Below are 19,430 nucleotides of genomic sequence, written 5' to 3' on the forward strand. Positions count from 1 at the left end.
CCTTTTAGTTTGTGTATTTAACTCATGTCTTTGCTACATTTTAACAAGCCAGTTAAACCCCCGTAAAGAAACCAAACACATGAAGGTCCCATGATGACCCCATGATGATCATGTTACTCCCGGGTCAGCAGCTGTACCCGAACCCGGCGGAGGCTTCCTGTCCCCGCGGTCAGTGTGCTGCCTGCTCTCCCGGTCCTCCTCCGCAGAGGAGGGGCCACTCGCTCCAGACAACATCTGAAAAAAATGTCTGGAATTCCGTTTCCGCTTTAGGGAGTGGACGGTGATTTTTTTTTTTTTTTTTTTTAACTTGACTCCACAACCAACTTTTATTTCCACGTCAACTCGGACCGTTCAGCGTTCACGGTCCCGGATTAAATCATCATCGCGACGATGGCGTCTTCGCCCCAGAAGTCTCCGTCCTCCCCGAAGTCACCGACGACGCCTAAATCTCCGTCTTCCAGAAAGAAAGACGACTCTTTCCTGGGGAAACTTGGAGGAACTTTGGCAAGAAGGAAAAAGGCTAAAGAAGGTAAACAGCAGCTGGCAGAACAAAATAAAACAAAATAAAACAAAATAAAATAAAGAAAAGAAAAGAAAGGAAACACATTTGTACTGTAACGTTACTGTGGAGAAGTGAAGCTGAAGCCGAGTTCACCTCGGACCCAGCGGCGCTAACGTGAAGTTAACTTCAGCTTCAAACCGGCAGCGCGACCACACATGTCCTCAATCAGCCGACAAGTTCTTTTATTTCAGCTCTGAACGGACTTTGGGCTCAAAGAAACGCCGTAAAACTCGGCCCGTGTGGCTGCTGGTGGCCGCGGCTCGGCTCTGTATCCATGTAAGGTATTGAATCCTCTACTACAGCGAGCAGGGAGGAGTGAGGAGGGAGTAAACACAGCCGCAGGGTCCGCTCACCGCCTCCCTGCTGACACAGGCTGTGTGGGAGCATCCTTCAGCAGCACTCAGCTTCCTCCCAGGGAGACGCTCCAAGCTTGGTTCCTGGAGGTCAGAGGTCAGGGTCAGACACAGGACAGCAGTATGGATGCACCGGGGCTGCACACCTTTGTGCACATTACCTTATAAACCCTCCTATGTTGGACCTTCCTGAATTTACAGAACACATCAAAAAAGCCCTTTTTTTTTAAAAACAGCCAGCTCCGTTTATAGTCGTGCAGTGTTGCTCTGGAAATACAGCTGGCTTCAGCCTGACATTCACTGTTAAAGGCCAGGTTTTATCATGGAATGAGAAAGGTCTCCTTCAATTGGATGATTACTTTGTGTCATTCAGGATGCTGTTGCACAGCTGAGCCCCATTTTATGTTGTCTTTTGCCCACAAGACATGCATGCAATCACATTATATTCATGCTGGCTCGTGTTCAACGCACACACACACACACACACACACGCACACTAACACCAACGCTGAGTGCAGTGTGTGGGACATCTGCAGTGTGTTCCATGATTTGATGGAAAATGTGGGCTGGACACTCTTATGTTGATCATTGATTAAATTTAAGTCCTCGTGACGTTTATGGCTGTAGCTGCCTGTGCCGGGGAGAGAAGGGCTGCTGGCTTGAGCAGTAAGAGTAACGGCGGGATGAAAAAGAGAAAAGGAAAAGGGGGTAAAGGATGAGAAAGGCAGGAGAAGGTCAGGGTTTGAGAGCACTGGCTCTGTGCGCTGTGCAATACTGCAAACAGGGAGACACCAACTGTGTGCCGTGTGTAGTGCAAACAGAAAATTACAGCACGTAAAACAGGAGAGGTAATATATAATTGTATATCCTGTATGAAGATAGGGCAATTACGGTTCTATTTGAGACTTGCGAGCTCAGCCTGTGTAGGATGAGCAGCAGGGGAGAAAGCTGGTCCTGCTAGCCAGGAGAGGATGCACACGGCTGGGGGACGGAGACAGACAGACAGACAGACATGGGCTGTGGAGCACTCTGCCCTCCAGGTAGGACGCAACCAGAGCACACGCATGCAATCCTTCTGTAAACATACGTGTCGCACTGAAGACACAATCCTGAATGGTGCATCTGTTGCCGTGGCGTCTTATTGTTACCCTTATTCAAGCATAGAGGTGAATAGTCATTTTATGACACTGGCCCGGAGGAGGAGCGCTGCACGGCGAGGACACAGAGAAAGCTTGTGATCTATGTTCAGTTTCATACGCAGAGTTGACTCAATATCACCTAGCTCAGGTGTCTGAATACTAACACATCCTTAAATAGCAGTGATGGAGGAAAGCAACATCAGATTGTGCTAATTGTTCTGGTATTGCTGTAGAGCAGTTACTTCCATACGTGAATTAGCCGCTGACGGTGGCTAAAAAAGGCTTTTAACTCCACTTTATGCCCATAATCTGACAATACTATCCATTGTTCAACTTTTTTTTCTGCTCCTTCTGTCTTTTGTTAAATTACTGTCCTTAGAGGACTCATAACCAAAAACAACTCTTAATTTTAAACAGATATTCTTCCAAAATGTGTTCACACTTGTGATTTGACATGACCACATTATGTGGGAATGAAAAGCATGCCCACACAATGCCGAACAGTGCTGGTTGATTCATTTTTAATGCAGAGAGTGATGAGAAAAAGAAATTCCTTTTATTTTCTGATGTTTTAACGTTTAGTTCTGATACCCATTTCTTTATCTCTATGCTCCAACAGCAGTTCATCAGTCACTGAACTGTGATCCATTGTTTCAACTGTAGCAAAGAAGAAGAATAAACGCAGTGGATTTATTTATAACCTCAGTTAGAAGATATTATCTAGCTAAATTTTGCAAACACTACCGAGCATATATATATATATATATATATATATATATATACTTAGTTAGCTTTTTTAGGTTGGATTTTCCTATATTTTACTTTTCATGGTGCAGAGGATGTTTCGCTTCACTATATTGGTGCATGGTGTGTAATCTGTGCAGGCTTCTGTGCACCGTATTGCATGGGGGTCACCGTTTGGTGGACCTTTAGACATTTAATGTTTTCACTGGTTACCATGGAAACATTGGAGGGGAGTAGTGACACTTGCATTGTTGACTGTACCTGCTGTTCTTACCCATATTTCTTGATACAAACACAAACAACAAGAGAGCCTAACATACATTCATACCGATTCAACCCTATATTACGCTATGTGTCATGCAGTTCAACAACCTGTGTCTAAATGATGTTCTAGCATCAGAAAATAAATTCAAAGGGAGCTGTCATATATTTGAGAAGAAGTGATATTTTATTTTAACAAACTGGATTCATGGTGACTGTATTTGTAGTTTGGGTGTTATGTGTTTCAAACTGGAATATTCTCGAACCTTTTTGCATGTTCTAGCAGGTAAACTGTACATGGAAGCATGGAAGCACTCGTGGATGGTGTTGATTGAGAGGATGTTGTTCCAGTGAAGGTAGAAAAATGCACAGGATGTTCACCCCATGCTATCAGAACACACACACACACACACACACACACACACACACACACACACACACACACACACACACACACAACAGATCTGTGGTGATCAAGCCTCCTCAGGTATCTGACACACTGAGAAGAATGGCATGCTGGGCTTCTATAAAGCCTGCTGAGAAGCAGGAAGCAGCACCAGTCTGTGTTTGTCTGACGTCAAGTGGCTCTCGACAGAGGGCCTGCTAATGGTTGTTTGTGAAACCAAGGGAACATTTAGGGAGCTGTCCAAGCTACTTCTGAACACTGCCAGTGATTCTTATTCAGGGTGGTGTTGTCTCTTTGTCATGACTGATGTACATGTGATGTGTCAGACATCTGTCTTAAAAATGGGTTTGATGGTTGTTCTTTCTCATAGTGTCCGAGCTTCAGGAAGAGGGGATAAATGCCATCAACCTTCCTCTCAGCCCTTCCCACTATGAGCTGGATCCTGAAGACACAATGTTAGGTAAGTATCTACACCCACAGCCCTTGTTAAACACAGACACACAGGTTATGAATGAGCTCAAAGGAAGCACTGTGAAGATCTGAGGAGGTTCTGTGTTCCAGGTCGTGATGCTTTTGTAGTTCAGTAGATATCTACATGGTCCAGAACACATTTGACCAACTCTCAGAATGTTAGAATTTGCCATTAATTGTTGTATCTTTTTAAATGTATGCATATTTTTGTAACTACTTTTAGACTGCAGAGTTGAAATGCAGTGGCAGTTTCTGCATGTGTGCTGTTACAACTGTTCCCCTGTAGATAATGATTGTAATGCACAAATCATGTGGTCAGTTTGTCACCATTTGCTAATAGTCTGGTTATACCACTTTATGACTTGCGATAAAAGGCTTTCTGGGAATGTTGTTAAGTTGAAAATTAGTGTTCCTCCTCAGCTTTAACATTTGTCTTGTTTCTGCTTATCCTTTAGAGGAGAATGAAGTTCGCACCATGGTGGACCCCAACTCTAAGAATGACCGCAAACTGCAGGAGCTCATGAAGGTATGGTTTGTATCTCGAACCACCAGTATGAAAACATGTTGCAGTACTCTTCTTAAACTTTATTCACCACACATTTTATCAGACAGACCTGTATCAGTGTGGTGTCCCAGTTTTTTACATGCATCATGTGATCAACTTGTTATTACAGCTATCATACTTTAGATAATTCTTATTAATTATTAAGAATTAATTTCTTATTCATTAATTACAAAAAATGTTCCACTAAGGTAGTCGCAAGCACATAGATCCATTGCATAATTATCACATTTACCAAGCATACAGTAACATTCCTATTAATAGTCCTCCACAGAACATTGTTTCCTTTATCTTCAATCCAATAAAAATTATAAAAACAAATATGAGAAAAAAAATCCAGAAATATCCCCCAACAATCTACACTATTCTCTCATAGAGACATTCTACAGAAAAAGTAAATGTGGGGACACAGCTTAACACTGGCCAGTTAAGAACTGTCTTTGACAGCCTGGAAGCAGCACGCACCTGACAACTGAGTAGAGTGTGGACACACTTAACAACTCAAAGTTTGGTCAGTAGACAAAACCGCAATGTGTTCTTGTGTCAAAACAAACAGGCACACCAACTAACAGCCTAGACTTTTTAGAAACTCTGAAATTTGCACTGAACTGGAAAAAAAGACAAACATGCTGATGCAGAGTGAGATACTAGATAGAGATGGACAGGCAGTGGGACCTATAGAGCCTACATAGACAAATGGAGGTAAAATAACTTGAATAAAGCATAAAATAAAACTAAATTCATGTAAAGCTGTAGTTACTGTCAATCTCTCAGCTAAGTGTGACATTAGCTTCACCAAGTATAAATACAGTATTTTCAAGCTGATAATAAACAGTCCTCTGGAGTCCATCCTGCATCCTGACTGTATCTGGAATCACGTGTTGGTTGCAAACCTGGAGTTCAGTCAATGAAACGAGAATGGAGCTGTGGTTTAGAGCTATGTTGATTTATAAAACGTCAGCATGAGCTGATGTGAGTCATGTCTCTCATAAAAGAGATCTCAGAAGACCTCTTAATTTACATCTACTTTTCATTACCACTGTATCTTTTTTTACCCAATTTATTCTGGATCCCTGCGTAATTTGTGTTACAGGGCAGAAATAAGTAAAGACAAGACAGTAACTATTGTGAAAAGTACGTGCCAGTCTCTTTTAGGTTTTTTGAGTAATCCACCTCATTACATCATACATACACATCATACTTTAAGATTTAATTTAGCAGCATTATGCTGCGGAGCAGGCATCGGCTGCACACACAAAGACTGGAGAGTTATCGAAGTCAAATATGCAATGATTTATGTTGCAGCAGGACTCGTTGTGCTTAGCATATCACCTAATCAACACGGCTCTGGCTCAGCAGAGTCCCAAAGTCCTTGAGTGACCCAGCTACACTTCAGACTGCTAGTTTCAAAATTTGTGAAAAAAACCCAAAGCTCCAGTTTCAGAGACTCCTGTAACTGGTCCTGGAAAAGATCCACCAAGAATGTCAAATTTATGAAACTGGCAACAGAACACGTTTTTCACCATGTTGAAGAGCTCTACAATCATTTCAGGTTAAATCAAATTTTAGAATCATTACAACAGAAGTCGAAAAGATTGTAAACCACTGCAAGTTGAAATAACTTGAGATAACGGAGTTGTGTGTCTTTATTCTTCCCATGTAGGTGTTGATTGACTGGATAAATGATGTTCTGGTGGGAGAGAGGATCATTGTGAAGGATCTGGCTGAAGATCTGTATGATGGACAGGTCCTGCAGAAACTGTTTGGTAAGGAGTTGAACCATACCCACAAATGATGTTCTACTACTGAGAATCCCAGACCGTTACATAAACTGTCTCTAAATATTAACTCCATGTTGTACTAAATACTTTTGCAGTGATACAAAAAATAGATACTTATTTTATGTTTATACATATTGAGTTTATATGAATTTATGTGTATGTTTGCCTTTAGAAAAGCTGGAAGGTGAGAAACTAAACGTGGCTGAGGTGACCCAGTCGGAGATAGCCCAGAAACAGAAGCTGCAGACTGTTTTAGAACGCATCAACGACTCGCTCAAACTCTCCACCAGGAACATTCGCTGGAACGTTGACTGTAAGAAGCCTCTCTAATATTTTTGCTGTTTCTATACAACTATAAGAAGGTTGTGTGTCTTTTAATAGATTTTTCTTATATCTGGTGCTGTTTTTGCTGCACTAGCTCAGCTTCTCTACAGAAGACATTCAGTTTTGGTCTTGTACTGTTACAGCGTACTATGTGCTGTCTATCTGCTGGAAAGCTACAGTGCATCCAGGAACTATTCACAGTGCTCTAACCTTTTCCACATTTTGTTATGTTACAGCCTTATTCCAAAATGGCTTTGAGATTACACAGCACAGAGATTATATTGAGTTTCATTACACTGTGCAAGTATGGAAGTACTTATGTAGCCAGTGATACAGAACACTGTTAAACATTTCATCTCTCCATTAGTTAGATGTGATAAAATTGAAATGTGTTTTAAGCTAATGAATCAACTGGCTGAATGACTGCTGTGAAACAAAATCTGCTGCAGAGTAACCCTTAAAGATAAGATGAGACCTGACCGATCCTGTGGGACAAATATCTGCAGCCACATGATGGACTTATGAAGCATCGTATAAAGAATAGAAGATGAAAACCCCGATAGCAATAACAACAATTAAACCAGACATTGTGTAACATCAAGTAAAAGTAGTTGTATTCTTATGACTGTAATCTGTTGTGTGCAAATCCTGCCCCACAGGCTCACAGTTTTTGTCATCGAAATGAGTCCATTGATAATTAACGTTAGGCAAGAACACGCAGCAGCCGCTGGGACAACCTGGACAAAATGTGAGAGAATCTCCTGAATCCCTCTTTGCTCTGCAGAGTAAAGTGACAATAACAGTATCTGTGAACAAATGAATGGACTTCTCCAATATATGACGAGATGAGAACACCTTTAACTATGGTAACTGTAAACACCAATGGTGGTGCATTAATATTACATGAATATATAGGTATTTTTGTAGTACAGGACAAAAAGGTCACTTCCAAAGTTGACATTGGATTACATCAGTTCTAATAAAAGTTGGGACGTCTCACATGTGCTTTTGATTTAAACTTCATGATATTTCATATCACCAAGCCTTAATACACATCTCATCGTATTAGTTGTTATTCTCATAGATGTTTTTTTGAGATATGAAGGATTTTCGAAACCATCACGTTGATCCAGTAACTGTCTGCACATCTATGAATAGCTGTAGCTGGCATTACAACAGCTCACCTGATGTTTTATTAATTATATAATTGTAAAAAAAAAAAGACATTACAAGTTTGTTTTGTTGAGTATTAGCTTCATGTCCTGTTGTTCCACAACCTCCACTTAAAGGATTAATGTATGAATGCACTGACTGTCTTGCCATTAGATTAATACACTTCTAATTGAGCTGTGAGCTTTCAGATTAAGAACAGCAGATGTAGGCATGTGTATCAATAGAGCTCTCCACCTCTCCTTTGATGGAACATACTAATTACCATCAGGCTCCAGCCTCTACCTTATTAGCTGTAACATACATTGTATGTACAATGTGACAGAGAAGGAGAAAGTGGATGTGGGGCATGTGGTTAAAGAGCAAATGAACTGAATGAGTAAGACAGAAAATTAGATGACATGGATAGAGACACAGAGAGTAAAGCTGTTTGGCGAGGAGCAGAATTTATTTAGTTAGAATAGCGCAGTACAGAAAGGCCATATCAAATAATTCCAAGCTAACTAATATGACGGACTTAAATGCACCTCTGGTCTGCGTTTGTCCTTGGAAATCTATTTGTGAGAGATGTCTCCACACTGCTAAATAGCACCATGAATACCGGGGAATGTAATTGATTTTGCTGTCCTTTTATTTGAGGAGCTTTCGTTCAATCAATTCACTTTTTGTTTTCTCTCTACTTTCATCCCCACACTCAGAGGCTGTCGAAAAACACTCGTTCCTGATGCAACTTATGTTATCTTCCTATGCACTGAGGATCTAATATGTTTGATGAAGGCTTTTAGCTTCGTCTCTGTGATTGGCCATCACCATGGGGTACAATCAAAGGCTTGTTTTAGACACTTAATTGATCCTGATTGTTTTGTGTATCTAAAGGTAAATCCTATTTGTTCGGATGACTTTGTAGCTGAGTGCGTCTGACTAAACAGGGTTTTTGTGCATGAATTCATTCATGCTGTACAATTTATACTTAGTATTTATGTTTTTTTGTTTTGTTTTTCTCAGTTCGGATACATTGCTCTAAGGCAACCTTTGGCATCTTGAGTTTCAATTTATCAATGAACTGACCTTGCTACATAAAACCTCTTCTAAATTCTTAAAAAATAAGAGAAAATGTGGGACTTGTTGTTTGCTGGCCGAGTGTTCAAATGATACATTAATTTTTGTAAAATTGAAAAATTGTGTTGTCTTTGTGTTTTTTAGTTAAGACATTGAAGAACTGCTTTGTGTAGCTCAGCAGATCCTTCACGTACAACAGCTGACATGTATACATGTGTGGAACCACCACAAGCAACATTAGGATGAAGTTTCAGTTGCTTTAAATATAAGACAAACAAATAATAATAGTATAATATATAATAAAAAATGTTTTGATTTTGCTAATGAGCCCACACATTTGTCATGTACTTTCGTCATTTACATAATTAGTATTGTAATGTTTTATTTTATTGTTGTCCTGTTTTAACTGTTTTGATGCTCCTCCTTTTGTTCATGCTAGCGGTCCATGCTAAGAGTATAGTTGCCATCCTGCACCTGCTGGTGGCGCTGTCACAACACTTCAGAGCACCAATCAGATTGCCTGACCACGTTTCTATTCAAGTAGTGGTCGTCCAGGTGGGTATAGTATTGCTGTTCAGTTTCCATATCATGCAGTACAGCATGACTTTACTTGCGTCTCCTTTATTGAGAATGCAGCTTTTATTACTATCCACTATTGTGAATTCTTCTCTGATTTTTTTTCTTTTTTATTGTAACCACCTGCTTTTTTTCCCTGTCTTTCATTTTCTGTAAATGGGGGGAAAAATCACATGTTATATTCTATCCTCCCTTTATGTCTGTCAGAAAAGAGAGGGCATCCTCCAGTCCAGACAAATTCAAGAGCAAATCACCGGCAACACAGAGTAAGTACACTTACGCTATCTGAATTCTTATTTGTACATGTGTAGCATTTAGACTGCACTGCACAGATGTTATTACTGGTGAAGAAACTGCTTGTAATAAACATAATTTCTGCATTAACAAAAATGTTAATGCAGAATGCAAAAAAAAGATGTTTTCTGTAAGAAAAATTCCACTTTATCAGTAGTAGTAGAGTAGATTCTTTCCTTTCCTCTTTTGTTTTTGCAACTGAACATCACAAACTAGCTATGTTGGTAAGTGCGCTGTGTGCTGATCAATGACACATGGATTTCAGAGTGCAAGATTATTCTAATGTTTGTTGTCTGGCTGCATTTTCTTTTAATCTGTTGGTCCAATCAAGTGCAAAATGATAATAGTGATAATAGACACTTAATTAATCTCCATGGGGACAACCAGCTACATCTAAGGCACCAAGGGCTCAGTGTTTTGGCCAGGGACACTTTAACATGTGGCCAAGTTGAACCACTGCTCAAATCACTGACCCAGTAGTTCATGGGCGACCATTTAACCTACTGAGTCCCAGCTGGACTATTTTTTTTGGGCAGCTGCACATAGATGATGGCACTACTGCAGGTTTTTGTTGTCTTAACAGCAACAATCAATGGCTTTTAGAAATGGGAAGCTGCTACCTAAGTGTTCTCTAGCGACATTAAGCTTTGCTAGCAGCAGAGTCAGTCACACTGCCAAATAATTAGAGTCAACACAAATAATTTATACATAAAAGTTTTACAGGCTGTAATAGTAATAGAGACTGGAGAAAAAAATCAATGTGTCTATTAAAGCAGAGTGATGGTCGTCATTAGAAATATGTAAATACTATTATTCACAGATAATTTGGATGAGAATTAGAGTTCAGTGTGGCACAATAAATATTTTCTCTTGAAGATCTTGTTTTCATAATCGTTGGAAGCTGAAATTGCAAATGAAGATACATTTCCATTAATTGTGCAGCCCTAGTAGTAAACATGCACCCATCTGTCCTTTATGGCAGTATTATTGTTTATATCAGAAATAGTCAACCAAAGAAAACTAAACAAGTTGATGAATCTGACCAGATGTTAGATGCCACCTTTTGTTCTTTAACAGATCTTCCATCTGACTGACACATTTCAATCAGAACATCAAAAATATTGAGGTTCTATTATCAGCTCTGTCAGTAGAACCCCACAGAATGTCCTCTGATAACACATTTGTTCCACTCATTTAGCTTTAGAAAGATTTGATTTACTTCTACAAGAACTATTGTGCAGATATAAATTAACAACCATTTTATTTCAACTAAAGATGTGAAGGCACCCTTAGCTGAAGAATTAGACAATTTAACACACTCACACACACAAATGCTTTCTGTCACACATACTGTTTTCCCCCCCTTGCTGTGAGGCTGTCCTGCAGCCTGACAGCAGCAACGAGGGAGATAACAGCAAGCGCCACACACACAAATCTTGTCATGGTAGATAGATACACTGTTAATAATACACACACACACACACACACACAAAGTGGAAATACGGTTATTACCACACCACCAGAGCCATTGCCCAGACCTGCCTGCCTTTGCCATGACTGATTACAACGTGTGTGTGTGTGTGTGTGTGTGTGTGTGTGTGTGTGTGTATGTATGAGAGAGAGAGAGAGCGTGCATGCCTGCCATTTCTTCTTGGCCTGCCCATTGCGATATCTCTTCCTCAGGGACACTTGCGCTGCACTGTTCCCTGTCCTCCAAAACCACCTGACCCCTTTCCAACAACAACATCCTCCAAAGTGCTAACATTGTAATAAGAGACAAGAGAGGTGCTCCATTCCCGCAGAAACCCTGCACGCGCACGTCTTCATTGTGTTAATACCCAACAGCACTGTTGTGCTGTTGACATGATTGCATTGTGCTATAGTATGTGGCCACTGGGACTGTCCCACAGATGATACTCTGGTTATTTGGTTATTTGTTAATCGAATTATGATACCCTAGCTACATTATTGTATTGTCATTGCTGTGACATAATCCCTCCATTCTCTACATTCCTCTGTGATTGAAGCAAAAGCAGCAGCATGTTATTTTTATTATTTTCTTTTGTATTCTATGAATATTCAGGTTTACAATTGTAAAAGTAAGTAGAAAAACCCTCTGGTTTGTGCACTTGACATATTTTGTCTCCTTTTTTCTCTCTTTCCTCTGTTTTATTTTTTATTTTAATACTTTTCTTAGGGCGTTCTCTGGCAGACACGGTATGTTATTTCTCATTTCTGATTCTATTATCAAGAATGTTCTTTTTCTTTTCTTTTTTTTTCTAAATTAATTATTGACTTTGTTTATTCTCCACAGAACGTGATGCTTTTGACACCCTGTTCGACCATGCTCCAGATAAACTGAATGTCGTCAAAAAGGTATTAGGGTTTTTCATTTGGACTGCGAATGTATCAGTCATGTCTGGCACCACCATGGAGAAATGGCAAATAATATGTAAATATTTACAAATGTGGTGTTTGTGTATGTATTTGATTTAATTCCTTAAGGATTAGAACATGCATACATGGAAAGATTATTGTGATGTAGATGTAGGTATAGATTAGTTCACTGATATTTGAAATGGAAACAGTCTTCTGAGATTAGTTGTACCCTTAACACTTTACCCCATAACAAATGTAGGACTTCATGTCATTATTGTCATGGAAACAAAGTCTGACCTTTTTGTTTGATTTGTTAACAACCGAGAAGCCAAATGCAGTCACGAGACACTAATGGACAAATTTTCTTGACAATGGACGAGTTGGTTTAAAAAAAAAAAAGAAAAAGTAAAACTTGTAAGAGCCATAGCTCCCAGAGGTGCCTTTGTGTCACAAGCTGCTTTCACACATGCACTGGAACCCTAAATGTCTCTGGACATTATCCAGGTGAGCTGCAGATGAGAAATGCAAATGTCTGTGCCATTAAATTGACTTTATCCTGCAAGCTTAGTACAAAGTCCATGTAATGTTCATGTGATTCCATGTTAAATACAGCAGGTAACTGTCCAATGGCTTCACAACTCAGCACGACTATTCAGGAAGAATAGGAAATATTTACCGTGCTTTCTCCTTCAGCAAATGTGATTATATGCATAAAACATTGTTTCCAGTCATGTGACAGCTCTACTTCGATGTGCTGTAAGCAACTGTTCTGCACTTTTTATCCAGGGGGCTAACCCTCACTGAAAACAAACAGATTATTTCCCCAAGTGAGAACGCATCTGACCTAGACTTTCTTCTCCTGTGTGCTGCATGTGTGAACAAGCAGCTCCAGACAATGTTTGTACCTGATTCTCCAGACATTGTCTAGAGGGCATATGTGAAAACAGCTGCATTGATGTATTTTGTGTAGATTGGTGTAAATGAACATTGTTTGCTAGTTTGACAGTTACAAATCTTTCTATTTTTTGTTTTCTTAGACATTGATCACATTTGTGAACAAACACCTGAACAAGCTCAACCTTGAGGTGTCTGAATTGGACACACAGGTACATTTCTTTCTCTCTTTTACACACGCACACACACATTTTCTGTTTACTTACTTTACTGTTTAAAAATGTCATTTTAAGATAAAAACAATTTAAGAGTTTTTAGGGGATTTTTACCAATGTGCCTGCATAGAAAAGAGCTACGCTCATTATTTACATAAAGTTTGGGTTTACTTTAAATAAATTTTCAGTTTTCATTTTCTGCTATGCTACCATGATTGCTATTAAACTAATAAACTTGCATTAGCATACACAACATGTCACTGGAACACAAATATTTGCTGATGATGCCCATCTGTGCACATATGTGGAACTTCCAGCAACAAAATGGTTATAAAAAAATATTTTCTTTCAAAAACAAGGACATTTCTGAGTGACCCCAAACACAAATTAGGACCTAATCAGGTCTGACTGAGAATGGAATCTCCTCTTCGTATGGGAGCCATGACAACACGAAAAATAATTTAATGTTAAGGTCGAGGAAGAGAAGCAACAAAGACTTTCCCCACGGCTTTGGTTTATGTTCTGCAAGAGTGGAAGTTCACAAGGAAGACATTGTTTTTTCAATTAGGGATGATTAGACTGTGCCTACTGGATAAACAAAAAAAGGTGTACACAGAATACAAGGACATTTACTACTCTTTTAACATTTGGGAGTTATTTAGGAATGTCTTTTTGTCTTTTTAAAAGAAAAGCTGATTTTATAACTTTTTTTCCCACATACAGAGGGGCATTATATCAAATATTAGTCCTGTATTCCAGTGGTACAAACTGTTTGCTAATGTATGTTCATATAAATTGAAAAAGCTAACTGAACAGGAAAAACCTTCTTACAATTATGTTAGCTCAAATGAAAAGATGTATTCCTGAAAAACAAGGCTGTTACTAAATTCTTTTTTTTAGTTAAAACATTTTAAGAAGCAGTTTGTCTGAAACACCAAAATATTTTTTAACATCTACTTTAAATCATATCTTACCTACAAGAACATTTAGGAGGCTTTCTGATTTTCATCACTGAGATTCTCCTACTACACGTGCTGAATATGCCATTTAGTTAGTGATGATGACATTTTCATTGCAAACTATTGTCTGTAAAACCACCACACTCACAGATGTTCGCTGGCCTAAATGCTCATTATTAATAGTCATTAATAAACTCACCTTGCTCCAGCTGGTCTGTTTTTCTGACTGTGCTGTTGTTTCAGTTTGCAGATGGTGTTTATCTGGTGTTGCTGATGGGGTTGCTGGAGGGATACTTTGTACCACTCTACAACTTTTATCTCACACCAGAAAATTTTGACCAAAAGGTAAAGGTGATTATTTTTACAGGAACGAATTACAGAAATACCTAAATGAAAACATGCTTTTTGAGTGTCAGTCACTTCCTTCCGGGTTGAAAGGTGGCTCTCACATGTTTGCATGTTTTACTCTTTATCTGTTGCAATGAATTCTAACACTGACCTTGTTCCACAGTACGATAAAAAGATGTCCAGTTACTCACTTCACTACCCGAACATGATACACTGAGGCACACAGTAGTTTTTTTTTTTTACTTTCTTGCAACTTTGTCTACTTACTGAAGACTTGTAGGTGGAGGCTACATAATGTTGACAAATCCAGTCATTTCTTTTGGAGATCCATGAGAAACAAGGCTGTGACTCATTGTTGGTCTTGACCTATAGTTTTAGACACACTCCTAAATCAGTGCTCCATTTCTGAGGAGCCTCATGCTCTCAGAGCCAGGACTCTTCTCTCAATAGCTTGATAAATGCCATCCGTTTTCCCCAGAGCCCATTCAGTGCAGAGCCATCTCTCCTCTCTATTGGCCTGTGTAGTACTACGGTATTCTGAACAGGCAATCTGCACAGACACCACAGTAGCCTTTTGTTTGGGTCTTGGCCAGCGTCCTCTGCCAAGCTGCGAAGCAGAATGGGCATCAGTGCCACAGTGTACACAACTGCTCTCTCACACACACACACACACACACACACACACACATACACTGACACTTCTGGCCCAGAAGAACAGGCAACAGCCCCACAGCATCTGTAATCTCCTATTGCACAGGGAAACACTGGAGTGGCTTAGAGGCGCAGCTCTATTACTCCGTGTGTCAGTGTATGTGTGTATGTCAGCGTGTGTTTGATGACCTAGAGGCCTATCGGTGATACACCAAGGCTGTAAAAAGTGGCACAAGATATCAAGAAAGCACAAAACTGTAAATGCTGTGATATTGAGAATAATATTTCACCTTCACATAAGCCACTTATAAAAGATTGTTAAGAGTAGAGTTAGAATAAATGTCCACCTTAATTATCAGTTCATATATATATATACATCCAGTATCTTCTCATTATGTAATTCTCTGTATTGTGCTACTTCAGTCTATAAGTGTAATACTACTTTCCACTTCTTTGTATTCATTCAATCAAATGGTACTTGTATGAAAAACTCTATCAATGACAGTGTTACTTTCTTGCTGTGCAGAGGTTTTTGGTAGACAGCAGTGACATGCATTCATTGATAAAGGAGGGAGTGAGTGTTTGTGCAGCTGCCGAAGGCTTATGGTCTTACAGAACAGATCTGTGTTATGTTTGCGGACACAGAAAGCTGTGGTAACATGATTGACTTGATCCAGAGCATATTGTGGGATTTAAAAATCACTTCTAGTGTTCAGTTATCAGCACGATGTGTAGTAGTGTGTGCGCACGTGTGTGTGTGTGTGTGTGTGTGTGTGTGTGTTAATGGTAGAGGTTCCTCACAGAGTTGTCCCTGTCTTGCAGGTTCACAATGTGTCCTTCTCTTTTGAACTGATGCAGGATGGAGGTCTCGAGAGACCAAAACCAAGGCCAGAGGGTAGGACACACATTTAACACATTTATGCTTTAGAACCATTGCATCAGTAGACAATGCCTTGTGTAGACATACTTTATAAAAACAGTGTTTGTGGGATCTAGCTTGTAATTCTTTTTTCTGTCTTTGTTTTTTTTACTGTCATAAAAAAAATGTAAAGTTGCACACATCAATAATTTTGCAACAACAATTAGTGAAAATAATTGTATTTAAAATAGAACAGACATATCCATCTAAATTCAATCCAAATCTCCACAGATCTGCACAGCATTTTAGCATCTTTAAGTTAATCACGTTACCATAACTTATGGTAGGTGATAAAATGTAAGCAGTGTTTATAGCTTGTTTCACTGCCACCAAAAGGACAATTAAATCAATGAATTTAGCTTTAAGGAATAAACAAAGTGGCAACTATGTCTGATAAATATGCAAAGGAGATGAAACACCATCTCTAAATCAACTGAGTTATATGTTTAAAGCTAAGATTATCACAACTGAAATGTTATATTCATCTAATTTTAAAACAGGTTAAGGCCATAGCTGGTATTTTTATGAATATAGCCACAGATAACTTTATAATAGAAGGTTATCTCTACATGAGGTTTGAGGCCTGGTCTGTTAAAAAGATACATCGATAGGATAGGAGATGTCAGTAAGTTATTGTGGTGTTTTTCATTCATAAAGAAGACACTATAGGCCATTTTCAAAATAACTAGGTACCAAAAAAGTGCCATTCCCTGACCACCACATCTACGTCTATGTTGTCACAATCAGGGTGGGGCCAAAGGATTCTGCTGAGCTAAACATTTAAATCCATAGTGACAGATCCAGATAAACTTGACACATACAAAACAAATGACAAGAAAATGACAATTCTAACAAAACCCTGTGTCATTATTTGAGAAAACATACACATTATGGGTGTAGTTACCCTTTAAAAAATAGAAATAGAATAATAAAAATAGATTCTTCTTAGCAGAGTCTTTTTTAGCTAATAATGTGCAAAATTACAAATTATTTTTAAAACTTAAATTTTTAAAATAATTCATAAAATTATTCTAAAATATTTGTATTGTATTGGGTTTGATTGAGATTTTCAGGGGCTCGTATTTCCACAATACATGGTTCAACCACAGTGCGTTGCAGGCCTCTGCTGACCATTGTTTGCTAAAAGAAAGCCCATACTAGCCATTAAGCTGTAGCAGCAATGTTTCACCTTATTATAGAGATAAGAATCCACAGTCTCACTTGTTGAATAGCTCATCTATAATTCTTCTATTTTTTTCCCACCAGATATAGTGAACTGTGACCTTAAATCGACACTGCGCGTCCTCTACAACCTCTTTACCAGGTACAGGAACGTCGACTGAGAACCACGTGTAGCACGACGGAAAACATTTTATCATGGGCTAAATGCTAAAGCTTAACAAGACAGTTGTATGTTTGTCCTTCTGTTGTAAAAGTTTTTACTATGTGTGCATCACATTTTGGACCAGTTAAATAACAAACCACACACATTTTAAATTCCTACGGAGATGTTTGTGAGCTTCATAATGTTTAGCATTCTATTATAATCAGGTCATTTTCTACAGGCCTATAGACACCTATGAAATAAATAAGATGCGGTTTAGTTAAGTCAGAGACAAACAACACTTCTATCTTTTTAAATCGGAGAAGAAAATGTTGAAATATATTTATTGTTCCTTTTGATACAGGTTCTTTTTGAACATTCTTCTCTCTCTGCTCTTGTTTCTGTCATTCATAAGTGCCTGTATCTAAACATGCGATCACTGTCAACTGCCTACACTTAACACTGGGATGCATGTGCTTCCCACTTGTCTTAACACTCTAGATTTCCTCTGCATGTGTGGAGGAACATTTGCTATATTTGACCAAAGCTCTGTTGTATTCACACTGTAAAACATTAGAGGCTTTACTCATCAGCCACTTTTGTATTTTCTATTGTAATGTGTATCTTATTTTTAAAGGAGATACATCAGCATTGTATAATCACCCTATAAGTAGTTTAATACATTATATACATCATATTTTTATTACACATTCTCTTCTCTCTGCAAGACAAATGAAATTTGACTCAATATATTAAATGTTTTAGGCAACAAATTGCATGTTGTGTTTTTTCACTTTTTAAGACATTAAATGCAGACGTGTCCGTTGTTCAGGCTGCCAACACGTTCTTTCAATCATATATCTATTTATGTTTTTAATGCATTACATTCCTTAAATCTTTCAGTCCTTGAATGCAACTGCATTTCTTTCCTCTCAAAGGAAGCAAAGAGGAACGCGTTTCCAACAAAACAAAAATTGGGGTCAGAGTGGTTCCAATTTTGCCCACACAGGAAGACAAGTGAACCTCCACAACAATTTTCTTCTCGTTAAATTGAGATGGACTGTTAGAAAAGCTGTGTAACAGCTTTCTGAATTAGATCTCACCCCCAACGTAGTCTGAAATAGATAAAACAGTTACTGAATAGATGAAAAGGTTCATTTTTTCCACGCATTCCACAATAGCTTCTGAAAAGAAAGTCGAGGAGGATGTGTATATGTGTGTTGATTTATTATTAATTATATTGTGGTATTGCTGTATTTTCTGCTGATGCCCACGCATCACATTGCAAACACCCTCAGATTTTTCTGATGCCAAGTTGCTTTTCAATTAATTTTGTTGCCAGTCTGTGTTTGTGTTTTGTGAACTCAGAAAACATGTTTGTAGTCCCTCAAACTATAAAGTAAATAATCCTTTCGGAGTTTCAAGGAGAGAACATTGTAAAGGCTTTAATTTCATATTCAATCAATTAAGAGTATGTGAGAAGCTGAAGCACATCCAGTGTGACGTCTGACCAGAGGTTTCTTTTAGGAAAGTCTTAGAGCTTATACATTTAGTATGTAGAGGGAGAACATCTAAAGGCATATATACTGTGAGTGTGTGTGTGTGTGTGTGTGTGTGTCAACTGAATGCCTGGAGCGTAGTGTACCATTTAGGGCGAGTAACAGTATCTGGTGGTGATTGCCCTCTCAGATGCTCTCATGCCAGTTGCAACAGATCCTGAGGGATCTGAAACCATGTTATGATCATTTCCTCTCCGCTCCCTCGCCCGGGGAACAGTTCAGCTGCTCCAGTTATTACCTTGTTACATTATTGTTATTGCATTACTGTTGCATTGTCGCTCTGCATGAGGTTCACACTGGGACACAGCCACATTCCTCTGATTAAACACACCACAGTAATGGAGATATGGACAAGTGTTGTCTTACACACGGGGATGTCAGTTCTGAAAAGTTTCAAGAGTTGGAGAGTAACTGTAACTCTAACTAGAAGTACTGTAACTACAGTACTTCTAGAAATTCTTCAAGAAACTGTGTGGTATT

General features: G+C 38.8%; 1 protein-coding gene across 1 annotated transcript; it reads left to right on the forward strand.

Moving 5' to 3' along the window:
• The first annotated feature begins 287 nt into the window (after nt 1–287).
• On the forward strand, nt 288–18,218 carry parvaa (parvin, alpha a). The gene is made up of 13 exons (XM_026365651.1): nt 288–529; nt 3,836–3,925; nt 4,392–4,462; nt 6,162–6,264; nt 6,452–6,592; nt 9,272–9,387; nt 9,616–9,674; nt 11,900–11,919; nt 12,017–12,078; nt 13,119–13,187; nt 14,393–14,494; nt 15,971–16,043; nt 17,334–18,218. The coding sequence occupies exons 1-13, from the start codon at nt 391–393 to the stop codon at nt 17,408–17,410; spliced, it is 1,122 nt and encodes a 373-aa protein (XP_026221436.1). The 5' UTR covers nt 288–390; the 3' UTR covers nt 17,411–18,218.
• The last annotated feature ends 1,212 nt before the right edge of the window (nt 18,219–19,430 follow it).

Source organism: Anabas testudineus, chromosome 6, assembly GCF_900324465.2.
Source record: "Anabas testudineus chromosome 6, fAnaTes1.2, whole genome shotgun sequence".
NCBI lineage: Eukaryota > Metazoa > Chordata > Actinopteri > Anabantiformes > Anabantidae > Anabas > Anabas testudineus.